The sequence below is a fragment of the Cloeon dipterum genome, chromosome 2 (genome assembly GCF_949628265.1).
Source record: "Cloeon dipterum chromosome 2, ieCloDipt1.1, whole genome shotgun sequence".
Lineage (NCBI taxonomy): Eukaryota > Metazoa > Arthropoda > Insecta > Ephemeroptera > Baetidae > Cloeon > Cloeon dipterum.
Genome location: NC_088787.1, coordinates 13246475 through 13273650, shown reverse-complemented (window position 1 = coordinate 13273650; position 27176 = coordinate 13246475). Strand labels below are relative to the sequence as shown.

The 27176-nt window shown below is 42.2% G+C and overlaps 2 protein-coding genes across 7 annotated transcripts in view; both read right to left on the bottom strand.

Annotated features, from left to right (window-relative positions):
* Positions 1-886: 886 nt before the first annotated feature.
* Suv3 (Suv3 helicase) lies at positions 887-5191 on the bottom strand. Its single transcript, XM_065481663.1, has 13 exons — positions 4725-5191; positions 4445-4667; positions 4219-4387; positions 3251-3362; positions 3025-3194; positions 2484-2758; positions 2289-2430; positions 2083-2241; positions 1851-2030; positions 1651-1799; positions 1259-1428; positions 1076-1197; positions 887-1018 (listed from the first exon to the last, which is right to left on the bottom strand). The coding sequence occupies exons 1-13, from the start codon at positions 5035-5037 to the stop codon at positions 926-928; spliced, it is 2277 nt and encodes a 758-aa protein (XP_065337735.1). The 5' UTR covers positions 5038-5191; the 3' UTR covers positions 887-925.
* A 2422-nt stretch (positions 5192-7613) lies between these two features.
* Mob2 (MOB kinase activator 2) overlaps positions 7614-27176 on the bottom strand; it is a 77337-nt gene continuing 57774 nt past the window's right edge. For 4 of the 6 annotated variants that reach the window (XM_065481537.1, XM_065481540.1, XM_065481534.1 and 1 more), the window contains exons 2-5: positions 11234-11394; positions 10717-10813; positions 10506-10630; positions 7614-10224 (exon numbers count right to left, since the gene is read on the bottom strand). In XM_065481537.1, coding sequence (XP_065337609.1) covers positions 9800-10224; positions 10506-10630; positions 10717-10813; positions 11234-11394 — 808 coding nt within the window. In that variant the 3' untranslated portion in view covers positions 7614-9799. Of the gene's footprint in view, positions 10225-10505; positions 10631-10716; positions 10814-11233; positions 11395-24316; positions 24406-25481; positions 25866-27176 lie in introns of those variants that run through there. The other 2 variants (XM_065481536.1, XM_065481539.1) reach the window with 2 other exon arrangements.

Genomic DNA, 27176 nt, shown 5'->3' with positions numbered 1-27176 from the left:
TCGCGACTGGGTGAGGTCAGCTGGGTCCAGGAGGCCATTTGAGCGGCCGGAGGCCAGCGGCCGCGCAATTGCAGTGGGCATAATGTTAGCTCTGGGAGTTGCGGGGGACCAGATAGCCAGAATCGGACCAAAATCAATGCTCAGGGGCTGCTTTTTGGGATTGCCGGTGAAATCCAATCGCAAAGACCGAAAAATGTTGCAATGACTATAAGTGCAGTTTGAGGCTGCCCGTGCCTGTCAGCCGTGAAAAACCAAAATTTTCACAAAATCGCCATAAATCGTGTGTAGGTTGGAATCATATCAAATTCGGTTTTGCTTGCGTTTCTAACGAAACAAAGAGTTAAGAGTCGAAAAATCACTCAAAAGGTTGAAAGAGAAATTATAAGGGCCAAAAAGTGAGGTAACAGTCATATCAATCTTACAGGTAATCAAACTTTGATCATTTTTTTCTATCTTAAAATTATATCTCCTACCAATTATTATTTATACATTTTCAAATTTTTCGTCCAACCCCCGCCAGAGCCAGCCCTGACGAAAAGGACTCACGGTGTCAACTGGACAAACTTCCTGAGCGATTGGCCGGAATTTAGATTCCCGCACACCGCTAGATTTGTCTCGGTTAGAAGTATGTATCTGAATCTTTTGAGTTTCAAGTTCAAAGTGTGAAATACTGATTCGTCAATCAGGAAAAGGTTGGAGAAAAATATTTCCTGTACATATTTTATAAAGGCTGCCCAAACATAGGGTTTTGGGGCACAATGCCGAAAAATATTTCTGTAAACCCCAAGTTCAGTAGTTCCTAGTTAATCTATAAATCTAATAATTGAAAAATTAATATTTTGGGCAACAGATTGTTTGACGTGTATGTAGATACAATTAAAGACACTTTTGTAAATGGATATATAGCTACCAGTTTAATTCGTTTTTAATAATCTTTATCTTCTTTCCCAGACAAAATTGTTTTATTCTTTCTTCTTCCTTTTTTACTTGAAACGCTAGCAGCAGGCTCTTCGCCACTCTGCAACATGTAAGAGTGAACAAAGCTCTAGCAAGCGCATTGAGAGATTTCACTCACCTCATTCCATTCCTTCCTCAGTTCTTGCAGCATGTTGGGCGTAAGCAGTCCTTGTGCCAGAAGCCTCTCTGTCAACCGACCAGACGGTAATGTTGCTTCTTCAGCAGGAATTCTTTTTTTCACTGAAATGTTTTAGGGTTTTACAGTAAAATCAATTATTCGATTGAACAAAAGAAAGCTTACTTCTAGCTTGTTTATATCTGGACATGGTAAACTCGTCCTCATCCCTGCCTTGCTCGGAATTCTTCAAAAGTCTGGTCAGCTGGAAGACACCCTGCTGGATGATTGCGTCCAATTCATTCTGCATGTCCCTCACTAAGTTCGCGTCAGGAAAGAGGTCCATGAATCTATAACTGAAATCAGCAGTGCAGGGTGAGACTTCTTGTAGCAATTTGTTTTATTTTTAAAAGCGTTTCATGTGAAGTAAATTATTAAGTTCAGGGTTGCTAGTGCAAATTATTTGTGATTTATTTTAAATTTTAAAGAAGGCAATTTAAAATACAAGACAAATTAGCTCCATGACATGGAGCAAGGTTACAAACTGAAATTTAATTTTTAAAGCCAAACAATCATACCTTAGCCACAGATAAAGGTCCAGGACATCAAACACAGCCTCCAGGTGGACAAGGTCGATGATGGTCCTTGGGGCAGAAAATGGCCAGCCAATATTTCTGCACAGCCAGTCAAAAGTGATGGCCTCATTTTTGCTGTATTGCCGGGCGAACTGATTTGAAAGTCTGAATAAAACTTTCAACACAAGCTTAAGAGTGAATACCTTCAAGAACATGGTGCAAACGAAAGGCATCTTCTTGTTAATGGGCGCGCAGCAGAACACATAGCGGGCTCTGAGAGGGAGAGGAACGTGTTGGATCATGTCAGCAAGGAATTTGAAATCCTCAATGTTGCAAATGAAGTAGAGGGAGTCATCCACAGTGGAAAGCGTCACGAAAATATCCTATTTTAATTGAAAATCAGCACTACCGAATTAAATGGAAAGGATTCCTCACCATTAAATTGGAAAGAACGCTGTTTGGCAAATGGTAGGCATAGAGCTCAATCTGGTCGGCAGTTGGATGCAGTCCTGCCTTTTTTATCGGATCTGGTGTTTGTGACAATAGAGATTTCAAAACGGGCAGGTCGTCAGCCTTGAAAGTCGTCACTCGGCCCTGAAGAAATTTTTAAAAATAATTTACAAGGGTAAGAGTGGGCTCACGTTTTCATATTCTGTCCCGTAACGACCAGCTCGACCAGCAATTTGCAGGGCAGAAGAGACAGAAATAGTGTCCATTTCCTTCTCGCCTCTCTCGTTGACAACTGGTTTGATGAGCGAGTAGAAGATGACTCTTTTAATGCTCCTAGAGATTAAGCAATAAGCCACTGTATCACTTAAAGTATGAATGCAAATTACAAATTAAGGCCCATTCCAATGGCATCTGTAGCGACTAAGATTTTGCACGGGTTATTTGGGTCGTTGAATTTAGAAGCCTGGGCAAGTTTTGTTCCTGGGGGAAGCCCGCCGTAGATGACGGCAACTTCATTCCCTAAGGCCTCGATTTGTCTGGACACAGAGTAAATGTCTACTTTGCTGAAGCACACAATGCAATCTCCAGGAAGCACATTGCTCAGGGTTCCCAGAGCTGTTGTCTCCACCTCCAATTTAGTCAGTCGTTTGTAGTTTCGAATCTATAAAATCCAAAAGTGAAAAAGATTGCTAATCATCCTAGTGTTCCGAAATTTTCCGCATTTTTAAAAACATAATTTCAACCAGGTCGATTTAAACTAGCTTTTAGCCAGCTTAATTAGCTAAATTTTGGGAAGCAACAAAATAAAATAAGTGTTCAAGTATTTAAAACAACTCCACCACTCCCCCTTGAATTTTAAAATTCAAAGGCTTTGCCAGCCTGGCTAAACCGGCTGGTAAAAATTCGGACATTGAAGCATCAACACACCTCCAGATCTTCACCAGTGGTGTTAAGTAGACTTTGGAGCAGTTCCCCAGTTCCTGGCTCACCACAAACGTGGATTTCGTCTGCCTGGACGCCCAGCAGGGCTCTGGTCCACGCCCAGCCTCTTTGGTCGTCTTTCATCATCTGAATTTCATCGATGACCGCCACCTCAACTGAACACACACGCAAGCAGAGTCAAAATCTATGCCAAGTTTTCATGCAAACTCACAATGCTGATTTAAAGACGTCATTTCCACTGTGCATGCAACGTGGTGTGCTGCCGAACCGTCCGCATTTCCACACCTCCGCTCTTCCCCTGTGACTAGGTCGCATGGTGTGCCCTGAAAGTGATAATAATTAAGAAAATACTGTGAGACATGATATATCACTGCTAGAAACTCCACATGACCCTCTGCATGGCGTTTTGTATGGGATACTTGAATACAAAATTTCTAACCTTTAATTTATAAGATTTATTCGTCTGGATAATGGAAATATATGGGATGAACAAGCCCTTGTAAAGAAACTAACGAATATTTATAGTATTTTTCATTTAGGGAATGTGAAATGAGGACAAAATTTACACACTAAATGGATTAAAAGAATTATTCTGGAAATTCTTATTTAGCTTGCAGCAAAAATGCGTATGAAAAGTGAACAGGGTTGCATTATTTGCCCGGTTTTTTCACCACTAGTTTTTACCACTCAATTATTACAAATTTCTTGAGCAAGAAATCATTTTTGTCTATTTTTCCCCAGTGAAAATCTAAAATTTGCTGTCGGAGTGGTCAAAATTTACACTTTTGTGCAGATTTGTTCTTTCCAATTGCCATCTTCTGCCTCAATTTCTCCAAAGATTTATCCCTGACAATTTTTCAAGTCTAGGTTGTGAGCATAAAATTGGAAAATTATTGAAAACTGAGGTGCAAACATTGCCTGTAAGAAAATAGTAAAAATTGAAGGAAACCGGTTTATACCACTACACTGCAATTAAAAAATGCGTTTTTTGCAACCCTGAAAGTGAAGTGAAATTTTCCTACAGGAAATAACAGTTACAATTTTCAGGCGGCGGCTGGCTAATTGTAAGCCAATTTTAGCCTCGCAGAATATTTGCCAGTGGCTGACAGACTTTTAATTTTGCAATTTCAGTTTTATAGAGTAGTGAGCTATTTTTGCACTAGATATTAAGGTACTTACTTTGGTGTTGCTTTTGTTAAACACTTCAACTGCCAGCAGTTTAAGCGGACCACAATAAACGCCAGATTTGGCACTCATGAACCTCTCTAGAGCATGGTATGTTTTCCCGCTGTTTGTAGGACCCGCATGGAAGATGACCTTTCTGGTCAAAGCCCTTGCTTCAGGGTACCTAAGACACACATTCCATTGGCAACGAGTTTATAATTAAAAGACTAAATCCTATTACCAATTTGCAGGTTCTCGCAGGTCGCTGATCTTTCTTAAGTCGTCCATGCATTCCAGGTGAGGGAATGCGGTCTTGGCGTGGCGCAAAAAGTAGGGAAATATGCTGTCCACTGCTCCAGCACCTTGTAGAATATCTGCCAAAATTATGTGTAGGTCTGCAGGAAGGGCTGTCGCCTCAAGGCAGTACCTTCGAAAACTCACGTACGCCTGGTGCATGAGGTGGTCTGCAAAAATTTGCAAAACTAAGACAGCCTATCGCAACATGGATGATTAAAACTCACGGTCGAGACCATGTTCTTTAGCCAGGTTTTTAATTTCCTTCCTCTGGTAAAATTTGTTGAGCACCCTGAGCAAGTCGTCTTTGTTGATTTCGGCGCCGGTCAACTCGGCGCCGATGTTTATGTCATCACTGCTCGGTTTCACAGGCACAGGAACAAAGAGATGCGAAAACGACGAGTCGTCTTTCTTTCCTCTAAACGACGACACCACGGGACAGCAACTCTGCTCCAGGAGTCCGCTTCGTTGGCTGCAGAGTTTTACGTTTTTGAGGCGCCGAGCCACATTTACCACCCTGGCGCGGCCACTGCCCAGCATTTTCAAAAGCTTGGTTGTGCACTGACGTAAATTGCTGTTTGAATGACACAATTAACGCTGTGGCTGAGGTGAGTAAACAAGCCGGGCGTGCTGCCAATGTGCGTGTGAAATCCGTGAAATCAAAACAGTCCCAACTCCCAACCAGGTCCAGCATTCAATCAAACTCAAAACACTCACACATGGCTAGAGGTGGGCGTGGCTCTCTTATTCGATTGGCCACATGCCGAAGTGGACCCGGCCTTCAAGCTCTAAAGGCGGCAGTTCTAGATATTATTTTATTCCATTCTATCTTATCACTAAAACCTTGGTGCACTTTTTTACATTTTATACCCTTTTTACGAAGAGATGGAAAAGATTGAAATCCAATGTCAAAAGAAAAATTCGGACCTTTTTTTGTTGATCATCAACATTTTCTATCTATAGAGTTCTTTTGTTAATGTTTATTTTCTTTCAAATTCCCAAAATTCCTAAAACTGCTAAATAAATGTCATTTTTTCACGATTTAAAATTTATTAATCATCGTTGTTGATTTTTTCAAATTTGAATGTCTCTGTAGTTTTTTTGTATATTTAAAGAAAAACCTAGTTCTCCTTTCTAAATTGTTTAAGTATCAAAATTTTGTTAGCAGAAATAATATTTTTTACGCTTAGAACCTAAACCAATGTAAATTTGCTTTAAACGCAATAAACAAGATTTTTACTGATGCGATTCTTTAAACGATATCAAAACATTCAAGGCCTCCATTTCTCAACTTTTGTAGTAAATAATAATCAATTGTGTTGCAATAATTTGGTTGATTTCAATTTGCGTTTGATCTTAAGTTCTCCTCGACCCCTAAATTTAAATAAAAATTGGAGCAACGTCAACGACATCTAATACGTATTTGCAGTGTAATTTATTTTTAAATCTTATCTTACTCTTATTGCCCTAATTAATGTTTTGATCAAGACACTTTGCCTATTTATCATGAGTGTCTGCAACAGTTTTAAGCCAGATTACTGCAAATTAAAAAGTATGAGAGATTTTGAGTCTCACACAGATTAAAGCAAAAGTACAAAAATAGTGAATTAGTTATTGATTGGTCACCAGGAATTTATGCTGAGATTTTTTCACTTTTTTAATGAACCTCTTGGAAAATAAAAGGCGTGGTTTTAGGAAACATATTTATTTTATTTTACTTCTCAATCTAAGTACTCTCTTTTTACAGAATTATTATTCATTTTCTAATCATAATATTTAATTATAACATACCTTTTTCGTAAGGCAAAATTGAAATCGTATCACTCCTCACACATTTGCACATCAAGTCATTTAACTTAATTACTCAATACCCAACCAACACATCCAGTGTAGTACAAATTTGTTTTTCACGATATTTTTGACATTTTTAAAACAGCAGTCACGCACATTGAAGACAACCAATTAGTCAGGGATGGTGAAACCCAACTGGTACATCGATTTGGATGTGAAAGTTGATGTGAAACTATAACCAATATAACACAGCCTCAGCAAAGAGAAAAAAGTATAATAAGATTACAAGTTTAGTATATTTTCTGATTCACTTTTAAAACTCAATACATTTCGACGACAAAACGAAATTCTAGTATCTTAGTAACATCAAGAAGCTCAACGAGAAGGAGGAAAATTACTAATACAAACATTTGCGGTGTGTCTGCATCTTAAAAAATAGTACATCGTCTTTAACTGTGATTCACGTGCGCTCGCTCTTTAGAAACAGTCCAAATTTATGTGATTTTTTTACAACTCCAAATTTAATATTAATAATTACTCTCGCTTTGTCCTAAAATATTTGCTTTTCTCTCACTTATTTTTTCAATATATTTTTCTGCTTGGGTTAACACGGGCTAATTTACATGCGCGATTATTCGACAGAAGTAGTGTTGTTCGTTAATAAGGGTTAGGGTATTTTTTACTCTTGATATGCCTTTGTAGAGTTCATTTTTTCATCAAGTGGTGGAGTGTGTCTGTGTGTTTAGAAGGAAAAAAGGTGCCGCCAATGCCAAAAACCTGTTCACAACGAGGTAGTTTGCAATTAAATTACGTAATGTGTGTGTGACATTAGAATCAAATTCAAAACCCTTGCTCATTTGGAAAGCACAAGCACCGTGTTCCAGTTGTCAATCGATTCGCCATTTGAATTATTTGAATCCAAAGCCGTCACTAATCAAACTCTCTTACTGAGACCAAATTCTCGACATTTTTTTTAGACAAACTAGAAAAACAATCAGCGGCTGGGTCGGCTCTGAACGCACGGCACGATCAAAAAGCGAATTGTGAGATCTTTCGTGCAGTTTGTCTTTTGCTGTTACTCAAAACAGGCGTGATTTGCCCACAATAACTCCGCCAAGTTAGTGCTTGATTCTTTTAACACTGCGAGTCTCATTTACACAGTATAGCTTTCAATATTAATTTTATATCCTGCCTGTGAGCCATGCACTCTCTCGATTTCGCCGCGAAGAAGCTCGAAAAACAATCAGAATCAATAAATTATCTACACGCGCCACTCACACACGCCATCGAAACCGAGCAGGGCAAAAGAAAAGCATTTTATTTACACACACACACACAAGAGAACTCAATCTTCTAGTGTCACACTCCATCAATTATGATCACACTATGTACTTTTTTGTTTAACAAATATTATTGTTTTGTCGCCACGGCACACATGGTGTGTCGCTCGCCTGTGTTATGTTTAGTTATAGTGGCTCAAGTAAAATACACATTGTTATGCGGGGGACAGGATGGACTAAGGGGGTTTCTCGTTCTCTCTCGTCTCAAGCGCCAGCCACGCCTGCATTTTGACAATAAATAGGTCTGATACGCCAGGGAGTTTGCTGAATTCGCCGAATTTGGGTGGCCGTGGCCAGCGCTTGGTTGCACAACAATAATTTATCCATATTTATAATTATATTATCACTGACCATTATCACATGCCCCATGTACACTCTTTTGCACTCGCTTTCCTTTTACAAATTGTCATCGTCCGATGGTCTCGACTTTGTTTAGCCAAATGTTTTCTTTAACCTTCCTCGTTTCCTTACGTTGTAGTGTTTGAAAGAAGCAAAAAGGGAGCAAATTGGACACACGCGACTGAAAAATGCAGCAGCTAAAGCGCCGCTCTTTTCAACACGCAAAAGATCGAAACGAAGTTGTTGTTGATCCAGATTTTTCGACAGTTTCATTTTTGGCAAGGCTGAGCAATTTCAATGTTAACCGGAACTCAGACAACCGCTGTGACAATAATGCCTCGTAAGTTTCTGCTCTCTATTAAATTGTCTGTGTCTACATGCATGCAACTCTCCATATTCAAGGGCCCACCAAAAGAAAGTGTAACAAACATCGGTGCCAGGCGCTTTTCGGAACTTTGAAATGTATGTACTGTTATGAGATCGGCAACTGCTCTAATTCGTGTGTTCCTCGACGATGAAGTAAAATCAAATTTGGAACTACAGCCCCTGGCCTGACGCGTTAGGAATTTGAATTTCGGTGGGCTTCGCTACAAGTGCTCTAGCTTGAGAAAAATTTGCTTGCTCGGCTGTCTCTTGAACCCAACTAAAATTCTCAGTCTATTTGAGAAGTACACATACATCACTATTATTGTATTACTTAAATACGCAGCAAGAAGGACTACTTTGCTTGTCAATGAAGGCTTTTTTACACTTATCGATGGCAGGTTGAAATTGTTTCCTTTGCGTGTCAGATATGCGGGAAATGAACGAGTTAACTTTTCCTATTAAAATCAGCTGATTAAAATTGGTTGATTAGTGAATGACGTGGCGATGAGAGAAATTAAAAGTTGATTTCTTGCATTCAACTAAACTTTGCTACGATTATTGACTTAGACTGTTTCATAATGATTATTTTCTTTTTAATTCCAGTGTTTCAAGTAGTACAAACTAATGCCAGCTTAAGTGCAGTATTTTTTCCACTTGCATCAGCGCCAAAAATACAATTGCATAGCAGTAATTTTCCGTTATAATCATCATCATCATCATCATCATAAAAGGATGATCTGTACAGATTTTAAAGTAAATTAAACTTCTACCTTTTATTAATCTAAACTTGCTTCTCATCCACTTCAGTTTTCGATCGCTTCCTCTCTTTTTGTCAAAAATCTTTTCTCTTTTTTAACAAATGCAACAGCAACAACAACAATAAAGAGTAACAATTTACCCAGATTTCCTATCAGCTGCTGTCTCTGTCACTTTTGCTTATGTCAAGAGCCTTGTTCAATATTCGGTATTCTATTTTCTCAAATATAGTTATTGTTGATTTCCCATCAGTCTATCAATGTAAATAAGGTTAATTCATACTGCGAGGAACAGGGCAGAAAGATGAGTCAACCAAAAATACTAACAAAAAAATAACATGATTCCGCACAGTGAGAGCGTACAGGCGTGCACTTATTGAACAGCTTGATGCCGAAATAATCTTAAACGAGTAATTCCTGAGGCAAAAAATACGTCACAAAGCCTGTAGCTGGTGGCTGGCTTCCGTCCACCTGATCATTCTACGCCTGTCGTCTCACTGCGGCACGACGCGACTTCCCAAGAGAAACGTAAAACCCGTCCAGGCTCTGCGTGGAAACCGAACCGCAAAGAGGATTTGCGGAAACGAACGAATCTGATGTTACACCCTACAAAACACATAATGCGCAAAACAAAAATGATCAAACGCGGCGACTTTGAGAGCGACAAGCAGCAGAAGTAGGAAAATTGAGGAGGAGGAACAATGCAACGCACTAGCCACTGGCCGGGATGGCTGGGGTACCGCCGGCCGGGGGCGGCCCACCCTGCGACTCGTGCCTGTGGTGGTGGGGGTGGGCGGGGGCGGCCCCGCTAGCGTCTCTCGCGCCACCGTCACTTTCCAGGCAGTTGTTGTTGTCCTTGGCCGCCGGCCGCGGCGGAGGGGCGGCCAGCTCGGGCGGCTCCGAGTGCACTCTCAGCGCCGTCGCCAGGTCCTGCAGGATTTCCGTCTCCTTGTCCTCGATCAGGTGGAACCGCTCGTTGAACAGGATGATGTGGGTGAAGACGCTGTTGAGCTCCGAGTGCAGCTTCAGCAGCATGATCTCCTTGAAGTGGCTGTGGTACATGTGCGCCACCACGTGGAACAACAGCCGCAAAATTTTCTTCACCAACGATTCAAACGAACTTGGAAACTCATTGGCTGCAAAAGGAGCAAAGGTTTAGTTTAATTGATACACTTCGACAGACGTTGTTGTTGTTGTTTTTGCGATATCTATTTTAGATTTGAGCGATAAAATTGAATCTTATTGTTTAAAAAACATAATTCCGAGATAACGCATGTTTGAGTGGAATTGGCCTCAATAATTATCTGTGTCTCAAAATCACTAAAAAAGAAGTGGATTGCATTTTTTTTTATTTCATCTCTTAATAAAGAAGGGATTGTTTTTGGATCTCACATAAGCGGAGTAAAGAACATCTTACCATATTTGGTGGGGAAAATGGACTCGTCATTAATTGTTTTCTGCGTAAAAGTCATCACGTAGTCTATATATTGAGGGGCGGCGACCTTTGTCTTTTTGCCCTTCTCATCAAACCACAGATACGTTCTGAAAACAGGAAACAGCTTGTTTAGTTTCGGTCGAGGAAAGCAAAAAAGGGTATAATTTTTGTGTTGGTTCGCGCAGCGACTCACCTGAGACCAGGACCGGTCATATCAGGACAGCCAGACATAATGCAGAACTCTGATATTGTACCGTAGATCAGGTTTATGTGGTCGAAAAACGCGATTGCTGTGAACAAGACAAACGGTTTTGGTCAGAGGAAAAAGTTGAGGTTTACATAGTAGGTAAAAAATTAATTCCAACCATGGGAAAACAGCACTAGGGCATACAATTTAGATCTATAATTCTTATCACCACTTGTGCTGGGTTAAAATGGTGAAGTTCGTTTCAGTACGTTACTTATGCATTATTAAAATGATTCCAAGTCAATTTATCAGTTTAATTTTATGTGGTCAAAAAGTTTAAGGAAGGAATATGAGATAGTTTCAAGTTTAAAACTAATTTTACAACAAATCTGTCATCGCGCGGGGCCCAAGAATGTTAACGACTCGCCTACACGCGATCAAAGGAGGTAATAACAGCAATTTGACCATATCAAGCGATCATCAAAGTCGGGGCAACAACAAAGATTGATTGAAAAATACTCACTGTGCGACGCAAGCCATTCGTTATAATCGAGACCGGCCGGCAATTCAACTAGGGTGCGTAGGTCGAGGTCTCCGTGCTTCCTTTCGAGCACCGCCTCCTCCAGGTACAATTTTGGGTCCTCACCAGGGGCGCTTGCCTCTTTGTCTTTCCGCCGCGCCTTCCTGCAATCAAACGAAACGGAACACGTTAATAGCGGTCCAAGTCGAGAAACAAACATCAATCAGGCGAGGAAGCATCAAACAAATTCGACAAGCAACAGTACGCCACCGCGCTGTGGAAGAGTGTTTTACACTAGAGATCCTGTTCCCTTTCGCGCAAGTGGCGCAAAGGAAGGATGCTTGAGGTTTTTCGCTCGCCAAAAACTCTCCACAGGTGAATTTTATGGTAATTTAGCCTCTCACCCGCCCGCTTTGTGCTCGGCCGCACAAAAGCGGCGTTCAGCGCATTTCAAGAGAGTTTTCTGCTGAGGCACGCGAATTGCGAATTGCGCCCGCTCGCATACATTAGAGAGTTCGCAAGCCACCTTGGAAGTGATGGGTTCCGATTGTCAAGGTTCACTTTTCAGGTGCCTTTCCAGCCCATATAAGCACGCCACTCGTCGCTGCTTTAAATTCAGCTGAAAGGTCATGATGTGCGTTCATTCTCGCCTTGCAGAATGACACCTTAAAAGGCGCATGATCTCTTTATGTCATTTTTGCTTTAGTTGGGTGTTAACATTTTGAACCAGAAAAAATGAGAGAGATGCGGTAAGGCGAATATTTCTCTACCAGCAACATAAAATTCAAGTTTTTGGTCAAAATTTCATACAGCACCCAGCAGTACAACACTGCCGAGTTAAGTTTTTTAGTGTAATTTATTGTGAATTTATTAAATTAACAAAATCATACAGGCAATGCTGCTTTTCACCAACTTTGAAACTCAACGAGTGACTATGAATTGCGAAAGAGCCATTCGAACAAGGCCAACCATGTCACCGACGGTGCTCGTGTGAGAGAGACAAGAGCCGCAAATCAGCGTTCAAAGTAAAAGTGTGCCCTTCTTTCTCTCTCTCTCTCTCTCTGTCTATGCTGCTATCTCGCTACTCGCTAGGCGACGAGTGAATCATATCGCGCCACGCCGCGTGCAGAAAGAGAGACGTAGGCTAATAAGCAGGCAAACAAGTGCGTCGGCTGCTCATCCGTGCTTTTCAAACAAACGGCTGACTGAGCGCCTTCGGCTATGGGCAAGTCGGTCGACTCGATTTGCATTCGCGCGGCGTCCGCGCGTCCATTCGACTAACGGCACCCACCAGCCCACGGCCCAAGTGCTGCTCCAAAATTCGCCAACAAGTGCAAATAATATCGTGGGGGCGTGGCCAGCGTTTTGTTTTGCACTTGTCTTCCTTTCGGAACGTTTAAGAGAGGCGACCGGTTTGCAGACGAGTGCCGTATTCGGGCACGCCGCCTCTGTGTGCGCTGGTTTTCTGCTTCTGACACTGATTCGTGCGCAGCACACTTTTATTTTTGTTCTGTTTAAAAGGACTGACTCGAGCAGGCGTGATTTCAAAGAGACTAAATTGAAACTCTGGCTTGCAAATAAATTATTTTCCGTCAACTGAGGTTCTAAGCCAAAGCGGCAGGCACCGCTTTTAAAATTACGAAAGCACAGTCAAATAGCTGACGTAATCTATTAGAAGAGAAGACGTGTCCTTGCGAAAATCTCGACAATGATCTAATCACGCACGACATTGCCGGAAACCCTTGCAGTGGCCCACAGGAAAGCTGTCCGCGAATTTCGGCAAATGAGACCTTCGAACGACGACAAAGGCGCGAGCGAAAGATGAGACCGGCTTTTTCATCTGGTTCATGCGCTCTTATGCAAAGGCAGCGAGCAAACATCCATTATTCAGCACATTTCAATAGCCGAGGGGTTTTTGTGATTTGCATGTTGTTCGTCAAGACGAAAGAATCAGGCTTTGTGCGGGACTAAGTGCAGTGACGGTAATACCTTTTCCATCCAGCTGGATCACAATGAATGGGTGGAGGTAGAGGAGGATTTCGTTGTTTGTTTTGCATACACGTGAATGTGTGTCAAAGTGGCCTTGACAGCGGTGACAAGGAAGTGCATTAAAGCGGAGCTGTTTCCACGTGATTATACAGCTTTCCCTGTCTTTTCCGATCATTTCAATCAGGCGACATGAACGAAAGCCTCAAGAGCACTAGTATCGCAATAAAAAGAGTATTAAAGTCAAATTACTTTACGATTTTCTTCGAGTCAAGCTCATTTATCACAGTTTTACTAAACAAGTTAAGTGCAATAAAACACTTCCAAGAGATGGAAAAGTCTACACACGTGCATCAGTGCAGTCCACTAACCACCTTTTTCCGGCTCGATTCATCAAGACCACCGCTTAAAGCACACATTTGAAACCGGCGCTAATTAAGCAAATCATGCCAATTACTCAATCTGGTTTCGCTGGCGCAATGAGCCTCAGCGCAAGATGCAGTAACTGCCTTTGATGAATAATGGGTCAGTGTGTCGCCTGTTGCAGAGCGAGTGAATTAAGTACAGTTCGGCAGAAAGCAAGAAACGCCTGCAATAACATTGTTTGCGATTCGCACACGGTGCAAAAGCACTTGTTGCCAGTGTGCGGTAGGTAATTTCCATAAACAGCGCCCATTGTTTCGGCCACAACGTAAAAAGAGTGAAGCCGGGGATTATCATTATTAATGCGCGTTGCAACAGGAAAGCGCGCTGCACGTGCCGAGCCGTGCAAAGAGGTCCATTTCGCGATTCTCTTTAGCGCCGATTACGACGCCGCGCCAAGCGTTTTATTTTATTGCCAGAGGCACACGGTTTTCTTCCTACTATGCTCTACATACGAAATTTAAAAGAGAAGAATGCTAAGTGAAATAGAATGGATTGCATTTTTAGTACGAATAAAATGATACCGAGTAAAAACACGAAGAAATAAGGAAGTAGCATAAAATGCGGGTTTTCCAATGAGTGGTTTTATTTATTTCCAATGGCTAACCGCCATTTCATTTTTAATTTTTCACCCCACCGTGTTTCGAGGTGAACCCGCTGGTTTAGTGGAACGATTTCATCACCAATAATCCAAATCACCGACCGATAAATATTCATCAAAGGCTGCTCGAATGTAAAGCCCCGGGCAGGATGTTTTGATTTTGGACCTGCATATCCTGTGTCCTCTCTCGCTCTCTGCGCTGTCATCCTGAATCTAATTATTAAAACTGACTCATTCTAAAACACGCCTGGTCCACCGCCGGCAAAAACAGCCCATATCCATGAGTTTAAAATGGCATGGCATTTCCAGTTTTGCCACAAACGCCGAGTGTCGTGTGCTGCTGTGCGTCTTTATTTCTTGACCCACTCGTGCCGAGTTCCGCGAGCAACTGTAAATTATATCACATTAACGTGATACATATCTGCGAGCAGAGTGAGCTGGCCGCGTGCTCTGCTCTTCCAACATCAAACGCCGCGCACAACGGGCCACGAACCGCACATTGTGTCTTATCTGTGTGGGAACGGACGAATGACTCTTTATCAGTCGGAAGACTCGGTATCACGATTGGCCGCGCGCGTGCTATGTGCGCTATTTGCGCGCAAAACTGCACAGAAATGAGATCAGCTGGCCCAGCTTTGCGAAAAATGAGTGAGATAATATTTAATGGCTCGATTTTTTAAATTTAAACGACCTAATTTACAAAATGAATCTAAAAATTATCACGAAACTCGTATTTTTATTGTTTACTTTTTTCAATTCTATTCTAGCCAGAATTATCTCCCTGGCACATTCCAGCCATCAGCTCATGCCACTTTGCACCAAAATAACATCAGTCCAAATATATATTGGAACAAACAACTTTAAAAGTTTATAAAAATACATGGTTTTTTTACTGTGTGTTTGGAGTTTGAAAACCGCAGCCTTAACGCTTTTAAGTCTAAAAAGAGGCGGCGAGGAAAAGAATATAAACTCGGTCTCCTATTTAGTTTGGACTACGCCAGGTGAATATGAAACGCGTGCGGCGCGGAGAAAAACAAACACTGCCGACCGAAATGCAAATCGAGACGTTGCAGCACCGGTGCATTCAACTTGCAGGATTTTCACACCTGCTTGGGTTCGTTTCTGGAATAATATTGTACCAGAGCTTGTCATGCTTTTCATCTGTATCTGGGTCTCATCTCGGAAGACGTTTCGTTCGTCTCGGTTGCGCAGAGGTCGCGGGTCGCATTACACGCAGCTCTGACTTTTTCGCAGCGGAACGCTCCTTCGCTCGCCGTGTTTATTCTTCTTCGTGCTGTTTCTCTTCCTTTGTTACCAATTAAGCGCGCACGCTTTAAACAATTTGCCACGTGTGGAGCCACGCATGGCGATTTTGAGGTCAAAACACCCGGTTTTTCGTATATATGGTGTCTGCTCCCCTCGTCTCACAATCAGCTGCAGGCACGCAAGATGTCGCTTTGTTGATTACGAGAATTCACTTGCAATTAGTGAAAATGAACTTATTTTGCGCGAGATTTGTAGGTAAATGACTCACGCTAAATTAGCGATGCGTGTCGCTAGATGAGACCAAGAGCAACAATTTGTGTTTAATTTTGTATCATGTTTTATGATGGGGAATTTAATTACTATCTCAGGGGCGAGAGATTAAAATGGCTATTCTACTAATTCACGCAAAAATGCCTCTTTTCTAGACCAAGTTGAACGACCATTACGTCATTCGGGAACTGATCATTTTAAATTCCATGAAAAGGCGACCGTTTATCAGCACAGCTAGCAATTTCCTTTGCTATAAATAAATCATTACTGCTGTTTCAAGAAGGAGTAGTTGGTTTTATTCCATTTCTCACGGTATCAATAACAATGATCCGCTTGGTTCCGTCAATCCGACCGCTTGGTACAAAACACAAGAAATGTGTCATAAAAAAATTATTACAACGCAGCTTGCTGTCAGCGGGAAACGAATTGCCGGCATGATGGAGCGGCCCTTAAGACTCTCGGTGGTGACCTCTCTGCTCGCCTGAATAATTTTCATATCGGCCACATTTATAATGCATGGAATAATAAAGCAAGTGTGCGTTTTGCCATATCACGAGGTGCGAACGGTTCCAGCTTCGAGCTGAGGACGTGCAGTGAAAAAGACCCGCCCGGCTTGTGGTTGAATGCGCCGATAAATCGATCTCGCAGAGCACAATAATAATAAGAGTTAGCCAGCCTGGAATATTAATCGCTGCACAGGCAGGAGTGTCCTCGCACTGCCCTTCGGTCGTCAGAGTTATTGTAAAAAGATTTCAGTGTGCACGGCATAGATAACAGAATAATGGCCTTTAATTTCACCTTGTTTGGACATCTCGAGCACGGCTACCTTGCGAAAGTCAAGCAATGCACTACTTAGTAACGACAATTACTAATAAGTGCGTCGGCGATACAAATGTTACATGTTTTCGCCGTCCTCGCAATAATAAAATAAAATTGCATTTCTCAATTTTCAATCGTGAAAACTGCATTGCAACACTCTCGTCCAGCCACGTGGATTGAGCTATTAACCCTTTTATACCAGATGGAATTCTGGCGGCCGACCAGACACCATGTGTGCTTTATTTTTATTATGCAAATGTCGACGAGAACATGCCGCGCGCCTGCAATGCGTTTGACTTCCCATACCAACACCTGCACTCATGTCCTCGCCGCTCGGAAGGGGAGTATTTAAGTACGCCAGCTGCCGTCGTGAAGCGATAATTTCAACACTGAGTTGATACAAAAAGTGACAATTATAGATAAACAGTGGAGTACAGTGTCTGGCGGATATAATGGGCGCAGGCAGCAGGTCGGCAACCTGAGACCAGCCCTCGTTCTGTAGCCTTTTCTTGTCTTTTTCTTTATTCGGCTCTACATACACAGACATAAGAAGAACAATAAACAATCATTAATTGCGACGAGCCAACGCCTGTTTAATTAAGCATGTAAGCTTCCTACAGGCAAGACCATTGTCTCAAGTTGATTTTTAAGCCATGGGCCTGCCCATAATGTAGCCGGATGCGAAATAAAATTAGAAACGAAATAGGGCCGATGTGACAGCAAAGATTTGACGTCTAGTTCATCAAATGATGTTTTTTTTGTATCATAAAAGACTTGAAGTAAAGCAGAAGACATTTTATTGAGCTTTTTCTATTCAATCCTAGGATCTTTCGGTGAGAGAGCACCGTTAGAGCTATTTAAATGTCATGCCATAAAACGTTTCATTATGCAACGGCAATTATTTCTCAATTTCCATTTACGGGTTCGAATGCAAGTGTGTGCATCACGCAATATCGAGATTATTTGTTGAATGGAAACCTCACTCCGCGGCTCCCATTGTTGGTTTTATTAGCATAATAATTATCGACAGCACCAATCAGCAGTTGGAAAAGATAAAAAGGGGGTCAAGAGTTTCCCTTTCGCGGCGGCGAAATTGCCAGTCGTGCGTATTTTCACTGATTTTTCAATCTAATGTATAGATCAGTGCAGAGGAAATTGTTGAGAGCACACACGAGACGGTGCTGCATGTGAACACGACGCACGGCCACGAACAAAGCTTCTTGCGGCTTCATACAAAGAGTGAACGAACTCGTCGCTTGGCGGAGACAAAGCAGAACACAATGCACGATCATAATGCTGCTGACAAGTTTTAAGGAATATAACAGGAATCCGCGGTGGAAGCAAAAACGAGACCGGCGAATCGATCGGAACACAATAGCTCTGCGTTTGAATAGAGATCTTTCCCAGCAGCAGCAGCAGCAGCAGCGCGCAGTTGTAGTGCTGGTCATTTCTCTTTCCGCGAAACCGGCCGCTTGTGGATAAATTCGATTCAGCGTGGCTTCTGGGACGTGGTTCGATAAATAAATACGGTAGTGGATGCAGCTTTTTAAGAACCAATATGTACACGACACTGATGTTTATTAACGTCTAACGCCCTTGGGAGCTGCGAAAAAGGAAATCGATACGAGCAGCAGGAAAGAAAAATGGGCATCTCTAGGTCGGGAAGATGCCAGATGAATCGATTCGAGGATATTTTATTGCTTCAAACGCTCCTTTTTAGCCTCAATTTAGCTTGCAATACATCATGCATCCCATTTTAATGAGTAACACCTGCTGATTAAACAGCACACATAAATACAGATGACGGAACGCAGTTAGATGAATGAAACGATTATTTTAAGGAAAGCAAACGCCAATTACAATGACCTTGAGTTAAGAAGGCGTGAAATTGGTAGTTTTTTTTAAATGTTTCATCAATGAAAAGTCGTTATCAAGCTCTCCAAACGCATAATATGTTTCTGAGACATTCCGACTGACGAACGATTTTACTTTATCCAACCTAGGCACCGCATTGTAATGCTAAGATTTTAGCAATTTAGGTCGTTTACTTCTAGACCACCGGATCATTATAAAAATTAGCAATTATCATTGAGCCAAATGCTGTAATCACCCTAAAATTAAGTTCGTGTTGCACAAAGCGCATTTCGTGAGGCAGGTAAAATAAATTTTCATAATTTAGTGTTTGACATTTAGTTTGCTTTCGCCAGAGTTAACGGATTGGCCGGTCTTCTTTTCGCAACGCGCATTGCAGCAAACTAGTTTCAAAGGGTCTGTTGAGTGAGCAGTTGGCTCATCAGCGCATGAATTCTGGCCGAAAATAATCCTCCTCTTGTAAAATTTTATCACTTTTCGTGACGCTCTGCGAGAGAAGTTCAGTTCTGCCGCTGTTGCTGCTGCTGCTGATGCTGAGAAGCCCCTGCAGGCACAATTTTCAAACTAACGGCCGCCATTTATTTGTTTATTCCCGTCAGACCTTCGCTGGGAACTCTTTTGTGGTCGAAAACCATTATCCCGTCTTTAAAAACGGGCTTGTTCTCCAGCACGTCCTTTCATTTGAGTCTTAGTAATAGCTCGTTTGTCGTGTTTGGTACTCGGCGGTGCTGCATCATTGTTTGCTTTTATTGCACCGACAACAGACTCGGAGCAATGCCGTGCGTTACTCCCGTTTTAATCGCCACAAGGTTGATACATATTTTTTAGATCAAACTTCTCTAGTAAACGGGAAGCCAGATATATTTTGCATGCAAAATTGAAAGGCCTGTCACAAATTACGTGCACCACAACGATCCGGTTTTATAAGTATTGTTTAAATGTAATTAGGTTTCGTAACTATTTAAAGTCACGCGCATTTTTTTGGGCCAAACTGACGCCAAGCAAACAGTCTGGACCGCATAGAGTTAGGTATTTTTTATGATGGGAAATTGTATCTGTTGACTATTTCTCGACACCAATTCAAATTTACATGAAAGGCAAAACACTTGATTTTGTGTGGGAGGACACTGAATTCTAAATCACGACCGCCAAAACCGGTCCATCGCACGCATTAATCTCCTGCTTTTTCCATTCTGAAATTGGGTCATGCACAACTTTATCTAACTACACGCAGTCTCGGCCGAGTTGGTCGCTAATGGCGTGCTAAGTTGATATTTGTAGTTGGAGCACTCGCTGAGTGTGTATACACCTCAGCTGCTGTTGTTGTAGTAAGACACTTTGTCCGATTGCTCCAGCGCAAAAAACAAGGCCATTGCATCACTCATTGTGGAGCTTTGCTACAAATTCGTGCCTTTCTCTCGAATAGTAAAACGAGTCGATTTTGGCCAAACGAATTGCGACGAGGCGCCCGTAACGCGAGACGAGATTGCCTGGTGACGAGGACGCGTCGATTTTTGGATTGGTTCGTTTAGAAAGGAGTTTGTTATAAAGACGTCGATTGCCTTCACAACGCGAGATGCTGCGCGTGCAATAAAAGATTTTGAAAGGAATGCAGCAGCGTGGTATATAAATAAGGCAACTCCAGCTCCAGCTGGTGATTTCTACACAATTGTGTTTTCCTTGCGTCTAGAGAAAAAGTTCTCATCGACACAAATTATTCGAATTAGCAATTCAAATGCGACTGGCAAAAACAAAGTATAATTCATGTTTTTATGTACTATTAAATACTTGAAAGAATCTCTTTCTTGCTGGAGAGCTTTCAAGACTGAAGAAACGGTTTTACTTTGTGGTAGTTTTGAATTTTTATTTTTATTGGAAGCACCAACTTGCAAACAGCAATTATTTTAATTAAAGAGCAAAACTCAGAATAGTCAACTTTCAATACGTGCAATATGTCTAAAAATGAGTGCAAAATTTATCCCGAAAGACCTGCACCACTCGATACTTACAAATCGTCAACAATTTTTTTAACAAACCCGAATAACACGTTTGGTAATTTTGGTTAGTCAAAACACACAAACTGCGCATGCACCTACTCTATTTAGCAGAATATAAACAAAAAGCTCGAGTTCTATATAAATACTCCACAGCTTGCAACCACACATTTCTAGTCTTGAAAATTAATTAACCAATTTTTTTTACCACGTGTGCTCAAGCTCTCTTCATTATGACGAGAGGCGGCTCGCTTTTGCGGTTATTTTCGAGGTCATATTCCACCTCGAAAAGCGTCAAAGTGACTTAAAAGAGAATGCGTCGGCTGCACTTTAAAAGCCCGGCGGAAGTATCTCATCCTTCCAGATGCAGATGCAGTCTCGCAAGAGAATTCTACACAAATCTGTCGCGCAACAAGTACAGCAGCGGAAGAGCGACAGGCCTGGCGAACAAGACCATTAACGAGCGAGCGAGTGAATATGTACGGTTGCTTTTGAGACATCGCATAGGCAGACAAGTTAAAGTAAAGCTGTATGCAGCAGACGACAAATAGAAGCCGCACAACGTTTACTATAGCAGCGAGCCAACACAATTTATGGCAGTGCTGCTTCAGCAACTTTTGAAGACAGTAACGGGCTTGTGGCAATTTCAATATCACTATGCACCTGCATGCAGTCAGCATTCGCAGCGAATCTTGCTCAATTAACCATTGCTGAGAAAGATGACATGCCGCATATAATTGTCACGTTTTTTCGCAGCTTGTATTGTTTCCCTCGTAATGCATGAGAGAACAACGGAGCAAAAAATAATCGCTCTCGGTCCATTATCCCGTAATGAAGGCACTTATTCTGTAATTTTGACCATTATATGCCGTTTCGGCCGTTTCCTATAATGGAAAGTTATTTTTGCTTAACGGATCTACTGCGTCGGTCGCAATAAAACGATTTTCCATTTCGTTAAAAAAAATGCTGTTCAGGTGCAGAAGTGGCAGCGAAAGGTTCATTTGATGCTTCGAGGGCACGACCAAGCAGAAAATTCGAGTGCCATCCCAACTTTCACTTGTAGCAGAGTGCGCTTTTCAATTATTGAAAATTATTGGAACACCGCCACTGGCGAAACGTAGAGTCGCATCACTAGCAATAAATTTGTATGGCGTGACTATTTAGAGAGTTGTTATCATTCTAACCGGCAAATGTACTTATTTGGCAGCGGGGTGAATTGGTGCAGCCCGCCAATTCGATGTAAATTGATTCGACAGGAAACAAGTAATGTTGGCAATCAGATGAAATTTGATCCAACGCAGATATATGTATTGTCTACTAAATTGCCGGTGTTGATTTTGAACTCTCCTGGCCAGACGTTCTGTACACAAAACAAAGTGTAAAATAATTCCTATGTTCAAAGCCATTAGAAAAAGATTGAAATGTTTATCATGTCTTCCGAGCATAACTATATACAATTATATCCTTCAATAACGAAGCATTGGAGCATTCGTTAAAACCACATACCCGGCACCCATCCATAAAGCATCATTTCCCATTCTCCTCACTTTTCTAATTTGGCCAGCCGGCCAGTGCACGCACTGAGCAGGACGCATTAAAATGCCCAAAAGGCGGCCAAGCGTGAAAGAAGTGTTGTGAATAATATCACACTGGCGCGATCACTAGCGCACTAATGACTCTGCTGCCAAATGACTAATGAATATCTTTTCATCCTACAAATATCCACACACGCCCTTTAATTTTTTTCTCTACCCGCAGGTAGATAAGTGACTCTACCCCGCCGACCGACCGACCACCGGTCCAGCTATCGTTTCATCAAAAGGGATGACGCGTTGGAATCGTTTATTTGAGTGAGGAGAGGGCGGCCTGTCGGCACGAGAGAAAAAAGCAAAGACAAAAATCCCCTCGACTTCGCCCAAATTCACTTTTCGTGTTCGTCTGGAGAGTGGAGATGCACTCCTGAGATGCAAACTTATTTATGGCAGCGCAGCGCAGATGCTGCTCTGAAGGGGCCACGTGATTTATTCTAGCTCGAGCTTGAATTTCGTGTAACAACGGCTAAATGGACTTTTGCAGTAAAGTCCCACCTTGGCCGTTTAATAAATTTGTCCAAGGCATCCCATTTGGCGCGCTAACAAAAAGGTTGACAGGTATTAAAAAGTTGTGGCGGCTGCCGCTGGCAAATGACAATAGCGGTGGAAAAAGAAGAGGAAGTGAGGAGAATTTAGGTGAATACTCTATGCAAGGCCGATTTAAAGAGTCAAACAGTGCTGACGTGGTGTGGCGTAGGGATGGGGTCTTGCAGCCGGTCTTTGATTTTTTCCGTGAGAAAATTGACCAACGAATGATGGCTATGATCTATTTTCTTCTATTATCCAAAACTGTGGGATTTCGGAGTCGAACCAGCCCGTTGACTCGCATTGTTAAGGCATTCTCAGGAGTGTCAAAGCAATGGGAGGTATTTGAGCAGTTCAGAGATCTAATACTGGCTACCCAAATGTCAGAGATGGCAAAAAGTGGTTAGTTTAGTGACTCGATGAAATGCTGAAATTGCTCAACGGGCTGGGAGGCGCACCGGCGCCGACTTGCTACTTGCTACTTTGCACCTTTCCAGCATGCGTGATTTGGCTTCACGGGACGAATGTCTAGCGTTTCAATGCAGTCCTCGGTGCGGAGGCAAGTGGCCCTTGAGTGGGCTTGGGCCCTGTGCGGCCTGGTGCGCCCATGTTATCCGTTCGCGGTGTTATTGGCACTCGGAATTCAGCATTCGTGCTAGTGCAGTGCGCGCCCTTCCCGGTCCGAGGGGACAGGGATAAAAAGAGCAAAAAAAAAATTGGGGGAAATGATTGATGAAGAAGAAGCATCAAAATGCATCTCAATTGTGTAATTACTGTTTACAACAACAGTGACCAGTTGAATTATTATATTAATGTTTCATCTTCCTTTCTGAACGCGATAAAAAGTTATGCTAAAAGAACTGAATAAGCTTCCTCTATTCTCTAGAGCATTTCCCTGTTTGAAGCAACCAAGTTTTTTTAATTGATAAAATCGCGAACCGTCATTATTTTCTAGATAAGCACCTTAGGAGTCAATTCGAAATTTAATCATGCCATTGATCCGACTTTTATCTTCCCATCAGCGAATATAACATTGCAAAATTGCTCGCATCCGTAATTTATTGGCACTGTTGCAAGCTGCGGGTTGGCCGTAAAATTGATCAGTAATTTTCTTTGTGCATGGATGGCTCGGAAAGTAGGTCTTTGTCGTTGCGTTGAAATCTAACTCACAATGTGGCAGCTAGATGTATAATTTTGCCTCTGGGCGTCATTTTAATTGTTTGCTTATAAAGTAAACACTCTGGCACGCAATAGCAATAATCACTTTCTCTCAGCCGAAATGAATGGCGTTTGCTTGAAAAGGCCATTAGTCAAAGTGAGCGCCTTTTCCCAGATTTAAAATTCATGCACCGAGGCGAATTTATGTAAGACAAGTCATGACGGAGCTGTCATGAAAGCACGATTTTATACTCTTCGCGTCACGACTGAAAAACGAGTCTGAAATTATGGTACTCAGCTCATTTGAAAATCGCAGATTCGTCAGCGGCTGCCAAATTTATGCAGACGGCAGACGATTAACAACCTGCACGATAAGCATGCGACTCAAATATTATTGAACCTTCATCAATTATTGCACAATAAAATGCAAAAGAAAACGGCAAGGTTTGCATTTAAATTTCAGTCGTGCAATAGAATATTAAATAGAGTTCAGGGTCAACACGCGAAAATCGCTGCCCGCCAAGAGGTTCGATTTCAACTTCTCGCTTGACGTCAACGGTGTTGTAAAAGTTATACCAACCACCAGGTGAAACACTTTGAGACAAATAGCCAAACGCGCGACCTCCAGCACCAGTCTAGGCTTGGGAAGTACATTTCAGAGTGTACAAAATTAATGAAAATAGGGCTTGCCACAAGTTTCTAAGCTCTTATTCAGAATAACACGTAAACAGCTTCTTAAAGAGAAGTTAGGCGTACAAAAACAATTTTGTTCAGTGGAATAACAGACAGCAATAACATTAAAAGTCATCAGTAAAATCGTAAACTAAGAAATATTACTTGCTTGCTTGATTTAATTCACGTAGTTGACAGTGACAGGCTTTTCTGTTTTCTGCATCAATTTTTTAAATTTCTCTATATTGACAAACCTCAACATTTCCTTGCTCTGTCAACTTTTCCGCTATTCTGCTGGAGGAAAGTTTTACAGTGAAATAGTGAAACAGGGGCCCCAGTCGGAAAATAATGACTAAATCAACGTTGACTATAGCTGTTGCCGCAAGATAACACTGCTTGGTGATAAAATTCTTCATTCCCGGTCAGTTTTTGCTTCTAGTGGTGCATGATTAAGATTTTGATAGTTAAGAACCATCGATCACACACAAAATAACAAAATTCGTATCAATGACATTTCGCAAATCTTTATCCCTCACCACCTCTCACTTGAAAATTTTTGCAACACGGTATTTTGTGTGTTTCTTTTCAAGGTAAAGGGAAAGTTAAACTGCCGAGCACTTTGAATCCGCGTGAATAATGATTTGGAGACGAACCACCGTACTACGCGGGATAAAATTAATAACGGTAGATCAACGACTTTTTTGTTCGATTCAAATGGTTGATGCTGGTTTGGCTGCTACTTTTTGCCCGGCTCTATTGTAGCAGCCCGCGTACGTCAGCGGACAACTAACTTGTCTTATTACGCACTGGTATTTGACTCAGCACTTGCAGTACCACGAAATGTTGTTTGCTTTTTTGGCACAACAGGTGCAAATAAAAAACTAACTATTTTTATGTCTGATTCAAATACCTGGTGAATGATATATATTTAGAAGCGACTCGAATTAGCTAATGAGTATTGATTTACTTTGTAAATCAACTATCATTATTTGGTATTTTTTATTACACCACATTTGTGTTACAGTAGGGCCCAGTCGACCGATGAATTAAAATAATTATCCACGTGAAAATACCTTTTAGAAGTGGGACAGAAGGTGAGAATCGCATCTTGAAAATGCTTGGCGATCCCACTGAGCAGCCCTCCGATCTTTTCGGGCACAAGCACGAGCCCCGGCCGCAGTTCCTCCCACATGATGTGATCGCGGTGATGGTGGCCTCCGCCACCACCGTAATTGTAATTGGCACTCTCCGTAATTCGCACCATTTACATTGTTCACCTGTTGCACTGGCAGAGCGAAAAACGAACGGATAATCCGTGCGCGGAGGCTGCTGCTGGTGTGGTACGCGCGAGCAGGCCAACGAGCACTACCTGCATCTCCAACGGCTGAGCCACGAATGAGGCGGCTCGGCCGGTGGGAGGCAGCGTCAGCGTGCGGATAGGCCTCCGTCCGCCGCCGCCGCCGTTCAACGGTTCGTTCCAACGCACAAGCAGCGAGAAGCCGACCTGAAGTGCTCGCTCGCTCGCGCTCGCTCGCCTGCCCGCCGCAGCCGCGCAAAACTGGCTGAATGTAACGACCTGGCTGGCGCTCGCTCACCCGCCTGTCGACGAACAGGTGGAAAAATTGCTAGAGCATGCATCCTGCGTTTCCTCTCTGACTCACAATTTGCGCAAATTTCCTTCAGCTGGCGCATGTCAACTTTTTTGGCCTGCAGACCAAAAAAAAAATGTTTAACGGGATCAATAGATTTTTAGAAAACTCTCTTGTTTTGTCAAAAATTGGTAATATTTACCCAAATATGCCACCAAGATTTTGAGTTTTCTCTCAAAAAAAAGTTTTTGTGAGCTCGAAACTAAACTTGGCTAAAGTTTGTCGGTTTTAATCGCAGGGACGAAATGCAGATCGATTGATCTACATATTCACTCACACTCATAGAATTTTGACCTCTTTCCTGCCTCATTTGCATGCATGCGAGGAAGAGGAGCAGAAGACAAACACAGGGTTAATGAAACGTCGACTGAGGAATTGTCAGCGCGTTGGAAGAGTGCACTCGCCAGGTGCAGCAAAAAGAAAGATCTGGCGTGCGAGATGAATGACTTTGCGTTTGGAGAGAACTACATACTTGTTGGAATGTTTAAAACAGTCGGTTGTTATTGTTGTTGCATGATTGATCGAGAGCATCGTTCCAGCGACTCGTCTTTTTTGTTAATAGAGCAAATAGTCATCATTTACGGGCAAAAAACAAAACGCTGGCTGGCCAGTCGACCTTTAAAGCGGAGAGATCGAGAGCGCCGATCGCACGCACTGCGGGCCGATTGTTGTTTGCCGTGCAGAAAGAAAAGCAAAAGATGATTGATGAACGCCGCCGCCGCCGTCTAATCAATTTCATCGCGAATTACAAAACTTTCTTCCTCTGTTTCGCGTCGTGAAATAGCTGTGTGCGTTTTGTCGCAACAATCGTGATTTTCGTCCAAGTCATCCATCAGCGCGCAGCTGGAGCGGAAAATTGGAGTCGTTTGCATAAACAGAAATCTTTGAAAAAGTGAAAGAAACTTTCGAAACGGACCAACCCAAACAAAAAGGACGCGGATTTGGCTAAAGCAGAATTGATTCATTGCTTGATTTTATCAAAAGCAAACGACCCTTAAGTAGGCTTTATTCGCACACCTGTGTTGGACGCTTCGAGGTAATTATTATTTAACCCAAGTACACTTTGCGCGATTGAATCTTGGCAGGGGTTCAAAAATAATGTGGCCACTCTGCCACTGC

What these genes read in the sequence shown, in the direction of transcription:
- Suv3 (XM_065481663.1), bottom strand. Translation starts at nt 5,037, where the DNA reads ATGCTGGGCAGTGGCCGCGCCAGGGTGGTAAATGTGGCTCGGCGCCTC. An exon ending in TAAAGAACATGGTCTCGACC is followed by an intron (nt 4,668 to 4,724) that starts GTGAGTTTTAAT and finishes AAATTTTTGCAG; the next exon opens with ACCACCTCATGCACCAGGCG. An exon ending in TGAGGAAGGAATGGAATGAG is followed by an intron (nt 1,019 to 1,075) that starts GTGAGTGAAATC and finishes TACATGTTGCAG; the next exon opens with AGTGGCGAAGAGCCTGCTGC.